At 39.7% G+C, this 18,098-nt stretch overlaps 1 protein-coding gene across 1 annotated transcript; it reads left to right on the top strand.

Moving 5' to 3' along the window:
• The first annotated feature begins 154 nt into the window (after positions 1-154).
• ncstn (nicastrin) lies at positions 155-10,713 on the top strand. Its single transcript, XM_026374693.1, has 17 exons — positions 155-261; positions 1,260-1,361; positions 1,648-1,771; positions 3,269-3,390; positions 3,673-3,818; positions 4,853-4,997; positions 5,163-5,275; positions 5,890-6,042; positions 6,177-6,281; positions 6,395-6,472; positions 6,670-6,839; positions 6,958-7,060; positions 7,329-7,427; positions 7,759-7,846; positions 8,045-8,208; positions 8,621-8,833; positions 9,497-10,713. Exons 1-17 carry the CDS (start codon positions 204-206, stop codon positions 9,617-9,619), a joined length of 2,106 nt encoding a protein of 701 aa, XP_026230478.1. The 5' UTR covers positions 155-203; the 3' UTR covers positions 9,620-10,713.
• The last annotated feature ends 7,385 nt before the right edge of the window (positions 10,714-18,098 follow it).

Raw genomic sequence — 18,098 nt, 5'->3', positions numbered from 1 at the left:
ATATTAAAAAGAATTAAAGTATATTGAGGACAGAATATTGGTTATTTATAATTTAAAAACTAAATAGGTGCCGTCCTTTTTATTTATTTATTTTTTTAAACTGGGTCCGTCCTCTTCAGGGGAGCGGAGCACAAAGCGGAACCCGGACGTTTTTCCCATGTCAACACTTCCTGTTGTGTTTTTCTGCTTTTCAAACCAGGAAGATGGATTTGCTGTCGAACAAATGGATTATTAACCTGCTAGTTTGTTGTTTTTATTTGGGTAAGTGGTTTTCTAGCGGTGCTGGATGTAGACATACACTGACTTGTTAACGACAGGAGTCTGTTTCTGTGTCAGACAGTTAGCTTGATTGACTTCTTTGTGCTCTGAGCTAGCTTAATGCTAGGCTAATCAGCGTTAGCAAGAGCTACGCCGATGTCTTTAACGTTACATTACCGGTTTTTTCCATTTTATCCAATGGAGTTTGGTGTTGCTACAATTCTTGATACATTTACATCCACGCTAAGTTCCTAAAATAACCACAGATCTCTCTTGCTATGTCTTTTCAATTACTTTTCTCTAAGGTAGTCGCATATTAGATCTGTTGGTGTGAGCAACTCCGCATCAGCGTGACCACTCGTGATTACCCAGCTGCGGCCGCCCGGAGGCATACAATTCTATAACACCACGCCAAACTTTATATTAATATCTGGTAGTTTAATGCTAATGTCACTGTAACTGAACACACATAGCAGGGAAAGCAAAGATTAAGTCACTTTTCACATCCTTAGGGGGGCCTGGTAAATTCGGCACACAAGTTTAGTATATTTTTGATTAACTAGGGTTTATTTTCACATTACTTCAGTCTATCTGAGACTTGTGTTAAATATTATGTCCATAATTTGCGGAAATCCCAAATAATGGTCTTTAAATAGTGGTTGACAAACATTTTCATTCCTCATAGTGTTGCACCTTTGTGTAAGTTTCAGTGTGGACAAAGCAGCAGTAAATTGAGGACATTTTGAGGTAGCAGTGACATCTTTAGAAATAATAAATGATGTTTCTGCATACATGTGTTTCATTGAATTGTTTACTCATTCACACACTTTACTTTTAAGTCTCAGTAGTAATCTGTCATATGCTAAAGATTTCAGTAGGATGCAAAACAATATGCAACTTTTCATTTTCAAGTTTCACGAACAAATGAATCATGTATTAAGTTGTCTTTATCACATAAATACTCCTTTTGCAGTTCTTACAGTGCTTCTTCTTTCTTGCAGGTGTCCGCTGTAATTCAGTGGAAAAGAAGATTTATGTACATCTCAATTACAAAATCCCATGTGTGAGACTCCTCAATGCAACACATCAAATAGGTTGCCAGTGTAAGTAAAGCAACTAATTAAAGTCATGCTTAGTGCTCATCACAAGCTGGAGCTTGTTCACAGTGAATCTGGAACGCTTGTACTTCTTTTAATAGATTATGCAATATGCTTAATTATGCATCAGGTCTTTCAAAGAGTTTTCTGAATGGTTGCTCCAGGCAGCTCAAGTTTGGAAATGCACCATTAGTTGGTTGGCTTGGAGGGTTAGAAATTATTTTCTATATAAATGTAGGAAAAAAAAGATATACCTGATGCTGATACCTTAATTTCCTCTTTTGGCTTTCAGCCTCTTTGTCAGGTAATGTGGGTGTGCTCCATGTGCTTGAGTCAGAGGAAAACCTGGACTGGGTCCTGCGCTCTGGACCCAATCCTCCTTATATGGTCATACTGGAGTACCGGCTCTTTACCAGGTACAGTTACCATGTGGCATCCTGCAGTAGGAATACCTGCAGGTGCAAGGCTTTATTAAGGCAGACTTTATTAAAACTAAATCAACTTCTTGCAATAAGACAACACTGGACTGCAGACATCAGTTGGGTGTGTTCTTTAAAGTACCACTGAGATATTGACTTTTTTTACATGCACCTAAATAAGGAGGCTACTAGATGCATGATTCAGATACAGATTCGTAAAAAAAATTAAATAAAACTCGTATTTTACAACATTGGCTCACAGATTCTGTGTAGTGATAAAACAGGCTGATTTCTGACTTTTTATTTTTGCTGTGTGTGTCAGAGGAGACAAAGGAAAAGGGAGACATGCTATGCATGAACTGTGTCATGAAAGCACCGTATTTAGACGTCATCAGGAACCTTTGTGTTAGTTTCAGTTTTAGACAGACTTTGGTCGGCCTACATTTAAAATCGAGAGGATATTGGTCTTTCATATCATAAAGCCACTCCACTCCTCTGCAGCCTTTTATCATGCAAATGTAATTGTGAAAAAACTGTTTACTGTTTACAAATATATATGGAAGAGAAATCTCCAATTCCCCAGGACAAAGTCAAGTTTCTCTAATCCCCTACTCAGATTATGGAAACCAGTTTTCTTGTTTACATGACACTTAAGAAATCAGCTTACCTGAGAACTGGACCTAAATGCATGTAAACACAGCAACTGAGTAACATACGATTGAGTTAGAGGGACAAAGTGTGTTTTTAAAAAGCACAACAAGTGATTTTCAATTCTCACAGACAGAACTTCACAACTTTAGAAAGTTCCAGGCAGCAACTTTGTCATCCTTTGTGGTCAGTCTCAAGGTAAACAGCAGACATACAGCAATCTCAGCCGGGAATGCACGAGTGATTAAGCAACTCGACTCCTTTTGAAGTGGCTAAAAAGTATTGCATAAAAACTTTCTCTCTGTATGAGTGTAGTGAAACCCCATGTGCTGCCAGTCGGTTAATGCACTTCCTTATTGAAAATAAGGACTTTTTTTTTCACATACAGTGGAACTCTGTCTAAATTTTCCTTTAGTTATATTAAGGACATGTTTTATTTATCACCTTGGGGAAGCTGTTCTTGGACAATTTCACCTGAAATACCACTAGGGTTGATGATTGTTCTACCAACTGAACCACTGACACCTCAGAAATCACAGATAATCTCTGTTTCTGTCTTCTGGGTCTATCCTATTGAAACCTAAACTTCATATTTGCAACTTTTTTTTGTCTGTCATCTTACAAATAGTTGAACATTAGATGCATGAGAAATTTTATCATCAGCACAATGCAGTAAGACCCAGTCGGATATTAGCTGTCAGTAAGAGAAGTGTACAGCACAGTAACCTCTGCTAATTCTACTTGTCTAACCCTGAGGAAAGAAACCTGAGCATTTTACACCCATGTCTGATTTGTATTTGTTCCTGTATCGTTTCCCCTGCCCCGTGCCTCCTGTCTGCTCGTCAGATCCATCATGATGAAGTTAAAGAACGGCTCCGGCAGGGTGGCAGGCGTTGCAGTTGTGGCGCCAAACACAAACCCAGCTGCAGGCTTTTCTCCCCACAACACCTGCCCCAACGAGAACACAGGTGGGTGCTGAGACATGATAAGACGTATCCCTCAGTTTACACCAGTTGTAGTTTTATCATACTTTGTATGTGAGTTAATGTTTCATTTACATGATTTAGTTAAGCTAATGTATAAATACCACGCTACAAAGAGGTTTATTCATTAAATGCGATTTATATGAATTCACATTGAATATGAGGAAATCAATGTGATAGAGATAGATGTTATCTCACACAGTACACTCGTTATGAGTGGCTGCTTTGATATAGCTGCTGCTGATGTTTTCTCTGTGCTTTCCTCAGGTGTTTATACAGAGAAATACGATCCAACCATGGCCCATTGTAATGTGACAGTATGGAATCCTCTGGGAAACGGCTTGTCCTATGAGGAGTTTGATTTCCCCATTTTCTCTTTAAAAGACGACAATGAGACTCAGGTCATACGCCAGGTAAATGGGACTGCTGATACTTCGTCTGTTGACTTTGCTCAGAATATCTGTCTTAGTTGTTTTCCCTTTATTTTTCTCCTTCAGCAGACTTGATGTTTTCTCAGACTACAGCTATCACAGAGCTGCTGAGCTCAACATAACCTGCATATTTCCGTTCTGTTTTGTTTTTACTTTCATTTATAAGAACATAGCATCATCAATGTGACATCTCTTTAAAGTGGCAGTGTTAATCTAGCTGGCTAAAACAGTACTTTGGTGAGTTGTTCTGAAAACATGGGGTGATTTATTGAAAATGGCACACAGAAGATATAGGACACCAGAAAGGCAAAAATATTAGTGAAATTAAATTAGCGCAGCAGAGCAACAGAAAGCGGCAAAACATTAGAACAGATCCAGCGTCACTCTTCAGTACGTGTAGGTCATGTAGTCATAACATAGCTGAATACTGTTATTAAATACACACAATTCGCTGAGTACATTTGACTAAACTTGCCTTCTTATTCTTTAGTTAGAATAACAATTTACTTTATTTATATTTCACTTTATGAAAAAGAGGTGCAAAAAATAAATATTAAACACATAAACCTATACACATGATTTGCACATGCATGTAGATGCTTTAGAGTTAATAGACATATGTAGGTGTATATATGTCTCCATTCATTTACAATTACATTTAGTTATTCAGCCGACGCTTTTATCCAAAGTGACTCTCAAGTCAAGTCAAGTCAAGACTTACAAGTAAAATACAAGGTACAGGCAGGGTAAGCGTAAGGAGGCCTTTGATACCTCTGTGTGTATGTGCGTGCACATGTCCTAAACATGGCTGTTAGAGTATTGCTGTGCCCAAACCTGCCTGTGTGCCCCTGAGCAAGGAGCTGGATCAAGTTATAACTTGTTCTAACGATTGACAACTATTTGCGATTCGCTGGAATACTAAATTATTGCTGCGGTTTCTGACTGTAAAAAAAAAAAAAAAAAAAAAACACACATGCAGGGATTTTACATACATGTTTGTTTTCCTGCATCCACAGTGTTATTATGACCATAACCATGTTGTGAACGGCAGCGCTCCTCAGTATCCACTGTGTGCTATGCAGCTCTACTCTCACATGTCTGCTGTCACAGACACAGCCACATGCATGAGGAGAAACGACATCAACTTTAGTCTCAACCCAGGTATAAACACAATATAAATAAATAAAAGCATATAAACTGATTTCTTTGCACAAGATTAAATATGTGATATGGGTTGCAATAGATAAGAGTTATAAGGTTTAGTCTTTCGTCTTTAGTAGTCAGTTTAAACTATTACCGATCAATTCTAACCATTTCTCCCTTTAGACATGGTTTGTGATCCACTGGGTGACTTCAATGTTTGGGCCTCCACCAGGCCTATAAACAACACAGCCAAGGGCCACAAAAATGGGGAAAGTGTGGTCATTGCAGCAGCGAGGGTGAGTTGCAAGCTCCTTTCATCGCTGATTAAATAGGCCTTCACCAGTATTTCACTACAGTATAACATTTGTTACCTATTAATGTGCAGATGCTCAAGTGCGAGTTTGGGAGAAGTGGGGAAATGTCTCGGGCCAGTATCTGCAGTGATCTCACTCACTTTGAGAACTTTCCAGTATGAAAGTCAAGTCCAACTCACGTCATGCTTTCATGTTACAGTTGACAGTTTTGCATTTTTGTATTTCCCCTGCTTTGTGTTATTGAAAGTAAGAGCTATGGAAACAAAACACTTAATAATGAAGCTGAGTGACCTCTTTTATCCTCACTATGCATCAAGAAAAGCGCTCTATTATTAATAAAATATTGGAGTAGGCACTATTGCAGCCTAGAGTAGGTGATGTTAGACTGTCAAGTGTTGCAACACTGACCAGAGACCTGCATAAAACTCCAGTGCAACAAGAGGGAGAGAACTCCCCCACTTAAAAGAGAGTTGAAAATCTCTCATCGCAGATTCTCTTAAATTCTTTGGTGTTGAAGTTTGTTTTTTCCAAACATATTAATGACACTTTGAGCTGGACTACTTACCTAAACATGATCTCTCCTCTCCTCTCTGCAGTTGGACAGCAGGTCGTTCTTCTTTGACATCGCTCCAGGAGCAGAGAGTGGAGTCTCTGGATTTGTCACCCTGCTGGCGGCCGCTCACGCTCTTCGTAACGTCACCCAGGAGGCCCATCTTAACCGCACCATCCTCTACACCTTCTTTCAAGGGGTCAGTTGTTTACACATCATTCTAATCACCATTAAGCTTAATCAACATGATAAATGTATATGTGGGTTTTGTTGCATTACACTATCAGGCTTCTTGCTTTAATTCTTAATATTTTGTTTGACTGTTGACCCCAGGAAACCTTTGACTACATCGGCAGTTCCAGGATGGTGTATGACATGGAGAAGAATCAGTTTGCTGTTGATCTGGACAATGTGCACTCAGTACTGGAGATTGGGCAGGTTTGTATGTGATAATACCAGGTTTTAAAGGATTATTTGTTCATGGACAAACACCTAAACAGTACTATGAATCTGACCCATAAATCTCAGGTTACCAAATTTTCTGTCCACAGGTGGGACTTCGTCCCAACTCCACACTGTGGTTTCATTCAGATCCTGTTTCGAGGAGGAACAACAGTGTCAATGAAGAGGTTTGTGTAGAGAATTCTAGAAAACTAGAAATTAAAACTATATTTTGTTTTTAAAATGAAATCAATGACATGCGAAACAATATTCAAAATAAAATAACCCTTTATAAAACACAATAAAATGTAAAATATTACACTTTTGAGCTGATGATGATCAACACTATAATATTTTTTTTATTCCCTTCCATGTTTTGTTTCAGGTGAATGAGCTCATCAAGAAATTGCGCGCAGCTGCCACAGGTTTAAATGTGTCGGTGGAAGAGCCCGGTTTCTCTCAGCCACTCCCGCCATCTTCCTTCCAGCGTTTCCTGCGAGCTCGACCAATCCCAGGAGTTGTTATTGAGGATCACAAGTCTGCTTTCACCAACAGGTGATTCAGAGTTTCTTAGGCTGCAGAGCTGTGTGCTATAATTATTAATATGATACTAGAATTTGTTGTGTCAAGGATTTGACGTGTTTAATATATTCTCTTCTTCTTCTTTGTCCAGGTTCTATGAGAGCATGTATGATAATGGAGAATACCTGAACATATCTTACCCACCAAACATGACGCCAGAGGAGCAGCTAGAACACATTACTGACACAGCAAGGGTTAGTAAAGTTAGTAAAGCCGGTCCACCACTGTCTGTGGTCTAGTTTTGCTCCAGGTAGGTGTAATTTTAACTAGAGAGTAATTATGTTTTAGGATCTAGGGCATTTTGTTTAGTCACACCTGCTTTTAACATCCTCCTCACTTTTAGTCTCTCAGTTGTTTCAGACCCTTTTCTCAATTAAAACCCATTTTACCAATGTAAAGCAGTTTTCACATTAATTTTATTTACTGATGGCAAATTAAATATTGTCTTTGTGCATCTTTAAGGCTCTGACTGAGGTGGCGACCATGGTGGCACGGGCTCTGTATGCACAGGCGGGAGGAGCCGAGAGCCAGCTGAGCAGTATTAATGCTGACCCTCAGATAGTAAGACTGTCTGATTCTTATTTGTGGAGTAACCGTTTTATTTTCATTGATAACATTTGTTGTTCGTTCTTAATTACTTTTAAATTCTTGTGAATTAGTTACTTACAGTTACTGTACTGTCACTTCTTCAGTCTTATTCACTGTTACACTGATGCTGATACTTTTAATGCTTTGTGAGTTGTGCTTGTTTTTAAGTTATTTATACATTTTCATGTATTTTTACTTTCTACATCAGTCATTTGAAATGTGCTGTTAAAAGACATTTAACAAGACATTTTACTTTTTCTTGTCTGTGACAAATTTTGAATTGATCTCATTTTCTCTCTCTTAGGTGACCCAAATGCTGTACAGTTTCCTTGTTCAGTCCAATAACTCCTGGATCCAGCAACTAATGACTTCAGACTACGCCAATCATCTGAGTACGTTTGGATAACACCTTCTTCATCTTTTTTTATTTATTTTTTACTGGATTCCTGTGAAAGTGGTGGAAAATAATGGAAATAATAATCTTGAATAAGTTTTCTTTTTGTGCTTCTGGGGGAATGTGGAATGTCACTGTTCATTTATTCTTAGATACAGATACTAAAGTTAACGTCTTTTGTCCTCCTGTCTATCAGCTGACAGGCCTGCAAACCTCTATGTTGGTGTGGCCGTACAGCAGAGCGAACCGACCTATCTTGTCCAGCACCTGCTAGCTAACCTGACCGGCAGCACCGTCAACGCGACCCAGGACAACTGTAAGAACCAGAGAATGGATCCGGACGACAAAGACAGCAAACATGTAAGACTCGATCTCATATGTTTAAAACCCAAGATTAAAAAAATGTAAAGTTTCAAGTCTTTATTTGAGAAAATCACAAGAAAACAGTTATTATTCTGTTTTTGGTTGACGAAGGATTTTACTGATCATTTATTGACAATTTCACCTGGATCAAGTAAATCTTCACGAGATTATTAACATAGTTCACATGTCCCTGTACAAGACACTGAACCCCGAACCCTTGGCGCCTCAAGGGGGCAAAGACTTTTCCCAAGGAAACAGGTTAAAGTTTGGGAACGTTGTTTTTATTATGAATGAAATAAAAATTTGTAATGATTGTCAGCATACATTTGGTAATTGATTCCATTTAAAAGGAAGTAACAGATTCATTTCCCCTTCACCACCTCGTATCTTCTCCTGTTTTCTTCCTCAGTTGTACTACTACTTTTGGGTTCAGGGTGCAGCACCTCCCAACAGTACAGAGAGACAGGGTTTTTGCGTCCGCTCCACCGTTCGTCTCTCCAAAGCGCTGTCCCCAGCCTTCGACCTGCACCAGTACACCTCCACAGATTACTCAACATGGACAGAGTCCAGGTGGAAGCCCATCACAGGACGCATATTCTTGGTGGCCAGTCATGATCTGGAGGTAAACTACACCTCACTCATCAGACACAGATTTTTTTAAAGTTGTGCATGTGCACAGAAAATGAATCGAAGTGAGGCTTGAGGCTGACTCAGTGTCAGTTTCTGAAGGAAATTACAGACTAATTAATAAGTTAGATGCTGGCACACAGTGTGCTTTATTAGGACAGTTAGTAAATGAAGCAGTAAACAGTTAAAGTTGTTGAAGCTGGCGACACAATGAAAGCAACATACTCGCAACCAAGACTCAAAAACTGTCTGCTTTTAATCAGTGGACATAAGATTGGAGGCAGTTAATGTCTAGACTGGCTGTTACATTTTTGGTTAATTTGAAAGATTTGTTTTTTTGTTTTCTTTCATTAACTGACCGAAATACAAAGAAAAGATTTTCATAATCATTAAATTCTGTGGTTTCAGTTCTGTGTTACTGTTGACATACATCTGTTGAATCTGTAATTAGGCAACTGTTTGAAAAAGAATTAGCTGCAGGGTAAAAGAGCATGAATGAAAAGCAGTGGTTGCTTGGAATGTTAAAAAAATCAGTGTAATAACGTTTGGTATTTTTTTAGGGGTGGGAAATGGTGGTGAAGTGAAAACCCGCTGAATGGCTGTGTGGATTTTCCTTGTAATTTTTTCATGGTGCTAATTCTTCTTCTTCCTCCCCCAGATGTTGACGCTGGGTGTGGGTATTGGCATACTGCTAACGTCCCTCCTGCTGACATATTTCTTCAGCTCGAAGGCCGAAATACTCTTCAGCTCGGGGAGGGAGCCCGCCACCGCCACCTATTGACCCGCACGGAGGAAACGCAGGCCCACAACCACTACTACAACAACTACTATTACTACTACTTCTATCCCAACCACACATGGACAGGGCCCTTTTCTTTAAAACACACCATGAGTAGGTACACAGTTCTTCTAGACAACGACTCAGTGTTTATAGACTCACTCAGGTGAGGCATGACATGACGACTGGACTGGACTGGATTGGCCCTGATGGATCTGGACTCATCTGGGTCAGAAAACACTGACAGACAACAGCGGGCGCTGCCAGTGGAAAAGATGTTTATATTTCTTTTGTTTTAGGTTATTGTTTGCTTGTTCCCTTTTTATTGTCAGATTGTTGTTTTGTTTACTGTGTCATGGGATAGGCACTAAACAGTGAGCATTATGGTGTGTGTGAGTGTGTGCGAGAGAGAGATTGTGAATATGTAAGTGTGTGAACATTTAACTGTATGATTTGGTGTTTACGCTCAATTAGGTGTGTGTGTGTGTGTGTGTGTGTGTGTGTGTTTGAGGATTGCAGAGTATGTGCAATACTGTAGCTGTCTTCTCTGTCATGAAGTTAACTTATCAATCACATCTAATGATAAGAAACCACTTTCTGAGTCGGTGAACAATAGTAAAATTTAAATTCAAGGTTTTTCAAAATTTGGAAATGTGTGGTGAAGTATTTTTTATAACTTTCAGGTCCTGGGAAGTCGATTAAAAATATTTATATAATTTAATCCCCAGTGAACATGTAACTGCACTTTTATGTAGCTACCTGTGTGGCCCCACTGGAATTTCACATATTGTGATATTTGTGTGGAGAAGAATCATTTCCCAAACGTAGTTTCGAGTTGCTTTGTATCGATCATCTGCCAAAATCTTCAACTCCAGTGAGAAAATCGTTTGTTTTGACACTGAAAATGCACTGGTACTCTGTGCACTCGTTTAGATTCACCCTTTTTTTTCCCACAAGGTTTCTTTTGAGTGATAACTTGTGAAAACTGTGACAACAAACAATAGGTTTTAATTTAGTTTGATGAGTGTTCCTTTACTGGCCGAATGAATGACGAGTTATGATGCCCTGACGATGAAATAAACGTGGCTCCTTTCCCAGCTTTTCTTTTATAGCATGTTGGAACAATAATAGAAAACACAGTGATGTTGAAACATTTATGATGAGCTCAAACTGGGGTAGTATAAACACAAGACTTACATTAAGCAGATGCTTTTATCCAAAGCAACTTACAAATAAGGTACAAAGGCAGGCGGAGTAAGCGCAAGAGGTAGGCCACAGCTGGGATTCAAACCCCAGAACCCGCATGGAAGGCGGCAAACTTACCTCTACACTATCCAGCTGCTAAGATGGGATCTCAGTTGACCGTCTTACTTCTAAATAAGCAATTAGCTACTGGGTGTGCAGCTTTTTCAAGGATGATGGGAGTGTGGAGCCTATCCCAGCTGGCATTGGGCTGGAGGCGGGCTACACCCCGGACAGGCTGCCAGTCCGTCTATACCCACTGTTGAGATAGATAATAAAAAAGTCTCCATTAAACCTATTTCTATTTAATGAGGCAGAGACCTTCAAGAGCAGCGGCGCCGTCTCGTCTTCCTGAAGTCCACACCTTTTAAAATACATCAAAAATCATCGTTAGAATGAGACATTAACAGACAAACCTCACCTTTCAGCTATTCCCGGCTGAACCTATGTGTGAGTCTGTTTGATGAAAGCAGTGGAACAAATTACCATGGAAGTTTATTCTGTTAGTCTGCTCAAGACCAGACTTGCTTAATCCTGCTGCCCTGTTTGTACACTCAACTGTCAATCGGATCGCAAATAAACAGTTTTTATCTTTATTCTTGAACACTTTCTTTAGATATCCTGAATCTCTTTGTTTTTGTGAGACACCGGCGACTGGTATTTACATTTGGACAGTAACGATTCTGTCAGTTAAACCTTTTTACAGACCAGCTGTGCGAACAGTGAAGACAACATGGCCGCTGTTTTCTTTGTCACCACAGAGGTGCTGATCTTGCCCAGGTGAACTAAGTGAATCAACCAATAAGAAGCTGACTGAGAGGTGCAGCACTGATGAGACTGAGGCAAAAACTCACTAATTTAAGTTAAGGTTCAATTCAGTGATGATAAATAAATCAATCATCATAATTTACAATACACGAAATCTGGTTAAGTAACACAACCTCAGGAGATCTAGTGTAAGGTCATCTCTGAGTAGAAACTACAGTCTAATCCTCATAGTTTATTATGTAAATCTTAAATTCTCATGATCAGACTTATTTCCAGTATTTTCCTGATGACGTGAGAATAAAATATTAAATATTACATTATTAGAAAGTGTTTTTTTCTAAGCTGTACATGACAATGTCTTTACATGCTGTTGCTCTAGACAAATAAACTTTCTCTTTCTTTATAGCTCCATAAAGGTCAGGCTGTACTTAAAACCTGATCATGATGGTTTTTGGGTGATTCTGTTCAAGCAGCAGCTCCGTAAACTGCGTCTGGGGAACCACTCACTTTGTGACATGAAACTGTCCACTCCTTTTCACTGAGTGCACAAACACAGGAACATCACACTGTGGCACTAAATCTGTTGCGGCTGAACCACACGGTTTCACAGGCCTTGCCCCCCCAGGGGGAAACAGAGGAGGGGCCAAACTGGAGCGGAGGCGGGGCGCACGGTGCTACGGCTGAGTGGAAAGAAAGTGGAAAGTGAAAAATACCTGAATGGACAATCTGGAATAAGTAAGTAGTATTTTTTCTATGGAAAATGTCTTGAAATGCTGCTGCTGCCGCTGGTTGTGGGTGCGTGTGCGCTGTGGAGAGGGAAGGGAGGATTCGGGGCGCCGGAGATCTCCGGTTTTACCAAACAATAGTCGAGAGGACGCGATGGTCGCCTGTTTTTTGTGAAACCGCAGGGAAGTTTAGGACCCTCATCGGCCCCATTGTTGTTCTCACTGAGGCCACGTAGCTCTGTGGACCGACTATAAACGTGGGAGGAGGATCAGTGTTTGTCTAAATGATACTAGAGGATAAAAAAGGCTGATGCGCCGGGAAGGAGTACGCGCGTCCTGGTTGATTGTAGGCCGAGGATTTTGAATTCTCCCCGTGGTGGAGGACTGGTGGGAATCCGAGTGCGCCCATTCATTTACTGTACGATTGGAGGAAGGAAAGGGGGAAGAAAGGGAACCAACATTTGGATAATTTGGCATCAGGACGCGACCAGTGGGGCCTGGGAGTCTCCCATTGTCCTGCCTCTCCACAACAGCCTCCTTTTTCATTTTGTAGGTCGCACTAACTCTTCATATTGGTCCAAAACGCTCCCGGTTCCTCGCAGTAAGTTAGCCTCCTGGTAGCTCTTTGTGCATGTGGAATATTGTTGAATTATTGATGCAGCTTGACTCCTGATCCACGGTGCAGACGCGCGGCTCGGTGCTAAAATGTGTCCAAAAGCTTTTACGTTGTTGCGCGGTCACACGTTTAAATTCAGGGAGAGAGGCAGTAAAATGTTGCTGGATGGGGATCAGGCCTGGTTACATCTGCTTCACTGAGCCCTGCACACATCTGCTGCAGGGACGAGTTCTTTATTTAAATCATGAAACGAGAGTGATCTGAAAAGTTATACAGATTAAAAACCACCGCGTTACAGGGGTTTCACAGGTGAGGAGGCTGGTAACGAGGTTGGGGAGGTTTGTTGATGTTTGGGCCTGCAGGAGTATCATGATGAATCGGACTTAGTACATTCAACAACAATATTAATAGTTAAACTCAAAGTAAAACTCAAATTAAACCTTATCAAACACTCGATTAACAAGCTCAAAGCCACAGTATATTAAATGAACATTGATATAAAGCAGACAAACCTGCAGCCTGTTGCAGATGATCACCAGCTGATCAGTTCTTCAATAACTAAAACATCAGCCATTTAAATCAGTTTCACTCATTTCATATTGCTCAATGATTAAAGGCTCATTTCACCAAAACAGCAGGATCAAAACATAATTTGCATTGTTAGTTTCGCTGTGCTTGGTTTGTTGGTAGAAGAAAACGGTGTTGGACTGGAACTAACAAGTTCAACTGATTGAGGGAAACAGTTTGGCCGTGTTACAAAAAAATAGATGTAATTGTTTCAGCTCTCATGCAAACATCAGTGTATTAAAGCATAAACAGAATTAACATCTGTTTAGGGTGACTGGTGTGTGTGTATCCTGTGTTCACCGGTTTCTATGTTCTGCAGAAAATGGTTCTCGTCTAGTTTCACCAGGATACAGTGTCTGGAAAGTCAAATGTAATATTCACAGCACCACAAATCCAATTTAATTCACTTGCATCGTCTTGGGATGAAAGCAGAAAGATCAACACGTGGGCAAAGAAAAGTCAGAGTAAAACTATCTCCATTACTCGAGTGCCACTAGAAGTAAGGAAGGAAAGAGGAAAAGGTTTTGTTCTTGAGTTGAGGGAAGTAACTGGAGCCACTTTAAGATGTTTAGAGCATGTTTAGAGTGATCGGGGATCTTGTCTAAGTAGAAAAAAAACAGTTCCCAGTTTCTCCAGTGGGAATATTTTTACTTTTCCTGCTCATTTGTAGTAGTAAATTTCATATTTGTGAGTTTTTAACATGATAAAGAAATATAAAGCTTTTAACTCAACTTCTTTTCTGGGATCTTAAAGTGTTTAAATTCCCTTTTCTTTTCTGCCATTTATAGATAAAATTATGAATAAAGCCTAATGTATGAACACTAATGATCTCTGATGTTGTGGAGAGCCGCCTGTGGCTTCGAGAACAGCCAGTACGACTCTTGTCCCTGAACCACATCAGTCTCATCACTTCCTGTCTCTGCAGTACTTGGATATGAAGATAAATCGTACACGGGAGTTGATTTTGAATCACAGCGTCGAGCAGATAATAGGAGTGTTGATTCAACCACACCGTGTTAGATCTGTACAGACACCTGCTCTGGTTTACTGGCCATGTGTGGACGGAGGCTGACAGGAGCAGTTGTCCTGCTTTTCCCCTGGTTTTTACTGATGTTGTCGCAGGCAGGCAGCAGTGGGTGGTGGTCAGCCCAGTGTGTGTGTGGCCCCGGCACACTGATGATCCTATTCCCCTGATGGAGCCTGGGTGTGTGCATGCTTATTTTCACAGTTGGTATATCAGGCCTCAAATGGCCTTTGAATGGAGCTGGTCATTTCAGAGATGGCCCAGACAGCTGCTGTCTCAGCGCCAGCAGCTCGAACTGTTTGATGACAGCTTGATTTCTTTTTGCCTTTGGGTGAACTAAGGCTTTAAAATCCTACATCTGCCCGTTTTAAAGATTTTATAACTCCAGCTGAAAGTTTGCAGCTAAATTCCTGCTTAATTATTTGGCTTTTATTAGCAACAGTGATTTTGAAGAACAACCTATTCAATATTCTAGATTAGAAATGCACAGCACAAAGATAAATGAGGGTGGATGTTAGCAATAGAGCAAGTTCATGACATGTAATAGCAGTAACTAAAATAGACATTAATAATTTAAATACCTATGAAATATATTAAAATTTGTACCTAAATGTAGTTCGTTTTTTAAACGGTATGATTCCTTTTCTGTAACAAAACAAGCCACATGGCTCAGTTCCTTTGTGTCTTCACATACAGCAGCCATGACATAAATTTTCCTGAGTAACAAATTATTATTTAAAAGAAGAATGAATAAACAGTACTAAGACTCAGTCCAACTTCTTCATGGCAACTTTCTCCAGCGTTTGATCCCGAGCCATAATCACAATTTCTGATTATACTGTAAACACTTTAATTTCTGCTCAGGGGTTGTTTACAGTTAACTGTATATGAGCAGGGATGTAGCTACCAAGGACTCTGAGACTATGTCCTCAGTAGATTAGTGGGACTTTAATAAGACAAACAAGAGAAATTGTTTTCAATTTGTACTGTATGTATGTAAATAAATTGAACCACCAGCCTGCTGGGGCCAGCTCAGATCTGGCACCGTAAAGTATACAGAAAGATTAAATTAGCAGAGGAAAATACTGAAGAAATACATTATAAATTAGATTATTAAAAAATACTTAAAGATGGTGGAAGTACACACTTTTATTTAAACCTATTTCTAAAGGTATGAAGAGAGCAACAAATAAATCAGAAGAAGATGTAAGAAGCAACGTGTCATGAGTTGAAAAGTTTCATACTTTAAACAGATTCAACTTTTAATGCTGCTGATGATTAAAATTGTATTTAAATACAGTACCTGAATACATCTACTTAATTATTTACCTCCATTATGTCCATAAATACTCTGAAATCTGGAGGTGTATGAAGTACCTAGTATAAAACACCTATCATAATATCAGTTAATGATGGGAAATTGTTTTACGCTCCTTTTTGCCTCAAGACATAAAACCATCCAACCGTGGCCCCAGTAGGCATGAAGCCCGGCATTATAACTGTTTAATCCCAGACCACACACACACACACACAGATTACTGGACTGCTCTGTTGAGTTCAAACCTGAGTAAAGTGAGCAAGGGTCATTTTTCTTTACAGACATTTGTGTAAGAAAAAAAAAAACAGCAAAAGAAATCCGGAAATAACCTGAAGAATTGCACTACTGTGTGTCTAACAATAGCTGCTCGGGAACAATAGGAGAGAAGGATGAAAGGAAATAAACCCGAGGTGTTAAAGAAGTGGATCAGAAACTGCAACTAGTGCCAGGTTATAGGTTTTACAGTAAAGGTCGTGTCTCTCCTGAGTGGTGATTTAGCATTAATGCTGCGGACCGATGGCACTGTTGATGAGATGAGTCCTGCTGTGGTTCGTTAAGTAGGCCATAAGACACTGTGGTGAATAGGAAACCTAATCCATCCTACCGCTGGACCACACCTTTGTAGATCGAGTGTTCATAATCTCACTGAACAGGCTGACAGAGACAGCTCAGGCTTATTTTAGAGGATAAGGGTCAGAGATACCTCCTCAGTGCACAGGTTGAAAACATCTGCCTCCATGTTTACAGGTTCATCTACATTATTAGAGAACAATCTGTTAACCTGCCGACACTATGAGACTCTTAAAACCTACATTTTCTCATGTTGTGATAAATATTAATCCCTCATAATAAATATTGTCGCACTTCAGCACAGTAATATGACTTATTGATCTCAGGCCAATGCTATTAATGGAAAAATCATAAACTGATCATCACAATAAGTTTATATTTATCATTAAATGTGGCATTATTTTCGGTCAGTTCGCCCAGCTGATGTAGGTAAGAACTGCAAATCAAATCGTTTTTCTATGAAAGCTTTTTAAAAGAAAACCCAGTCCATTTAGTTTTCTCTGTAGTATATGTTTTGTCATTTTGTGGAAATGAGGGCAAACATAGCTGTCGTGATGTCATGTTAACATGATAGCAAACAAAGTATTACTCCATCTCAAAGGTCAGTGCTCAAAGTTGATGTCAGTCCTTTAGAATGAAAACAGTGTCAAGCTTAACCGTAAGTGCAGCGATCACACAGAGAAATTCACAACTGAACATGAAGGAAGGCAGATTTCTTCATCCCGGTAGCCTCTGAAGCCCAAAAAGCAGTGCCGGGCGCTAAGATACGTTGTGTTTTGTCTGAGTAATATCCTGTCTTAAACTAATTAAAGTAGTTTTTGTTGTATTATTGAGTATTATTATTGTATTATAATGTAATCATTTGAACCAGTGTGATGATAATTAATATGAATCGTCACTATATGACTTTTTATTGGTGGTAAATATTAATATTAGTATTAATATACTAACGTTACTCATGTGTCAGCTGCCAAAAGTCATTATGGGAAATGTAGGAAAACAGATTTAGATGCAGCCGCTGCAGATCTGTGCGTTCTTGTCTCCGTCTGTTCCTTTGACTCTGTGGTCCATCGTATGAAACACGATATTGACTTCCTCGTTGAGTAAAATTGGAAACATCAGCAGATGACGTGTTTGTGTAAGTGCTCATCGAGTTCCAGTTTAATTTATTAAAGTTATATACAGTCCCCAGAAGTGAAGCTGTCTTATCCAACCATGGGTATGAGTACATGAAATCTAATTGGGAGATTATTCAACTGGGAACCTGGTAATTTTAAAGACTGCTGCAGTATTTGCACATACCAACATGGTGTTGTTGCTTTTTTAGAGGTCACTAACTGGGATTTCAGCCACTATTCTTGGTCCTTTAATTGCTCTCTAAATCCGTTGGATCTCCATCTGAGTTTGTTTTTCCGTACGACTTGTCTCTCCGTGCTTTGAGATACAGACGGTTTTGCTGTAATTGCTTAATTGTTATTTTTAGGATGGCGGGCTGAACATTAAGGCCACTGCTGAGTTCTGATTGTTGTTTTGGCCTACAGTTCTCCGTCTGTGGCGGGCAACTTCCAGTTAAACTTTCACAGCCGTTAGTTAAAAACGCTGTTTAGATTTCGTCTTTTATCTGCCTGAAATATGTGGTTTGTCTGGGAATG

Source organism: Anabas testudineus, chromosome 17 (assembly GCF_900324465.2).
Source record: "Anabas testudineus chromosome 17, fAnaTes1.2, whole genome shotgun sequence".
NCBI classification, from domain to species: Eukaryota; Metazoa; Chordata; class Actinopteri; order Anabantiformes; family Anabantidae; genus Anabas; species Anabas testudineus.
Note: the sequence above shows the minus strand (reverse complement) of the source record. Positions and strands in the feature narration are given on the sequence as shown.

Excerpts from the sequence above, each read along its gene's own strand:
- ncstn (XM_026374693.1), top strand. The coding sequence starts at position 204 with ATGGATTTGCTGTCGAACAAATGGATTATTAACCTGCTAGTTTGTTGT. Across the intron at positions 3,391-3,672 it reads CTGCCCCAACGAGAACACAG|GTGTTTATACAGAGAAATAC; the intron begins GTGGGTGCTGAG and ends TGCTTTCCTCAG. Across the intron at positions 5,276-5,889 it reads TGGTCATTGCAGCAGCGAGG|TTGGACAGCAGGTCGTTCTT; the intron begins GTGAGTTGCAAG and ends TCCTCTCTGCAG.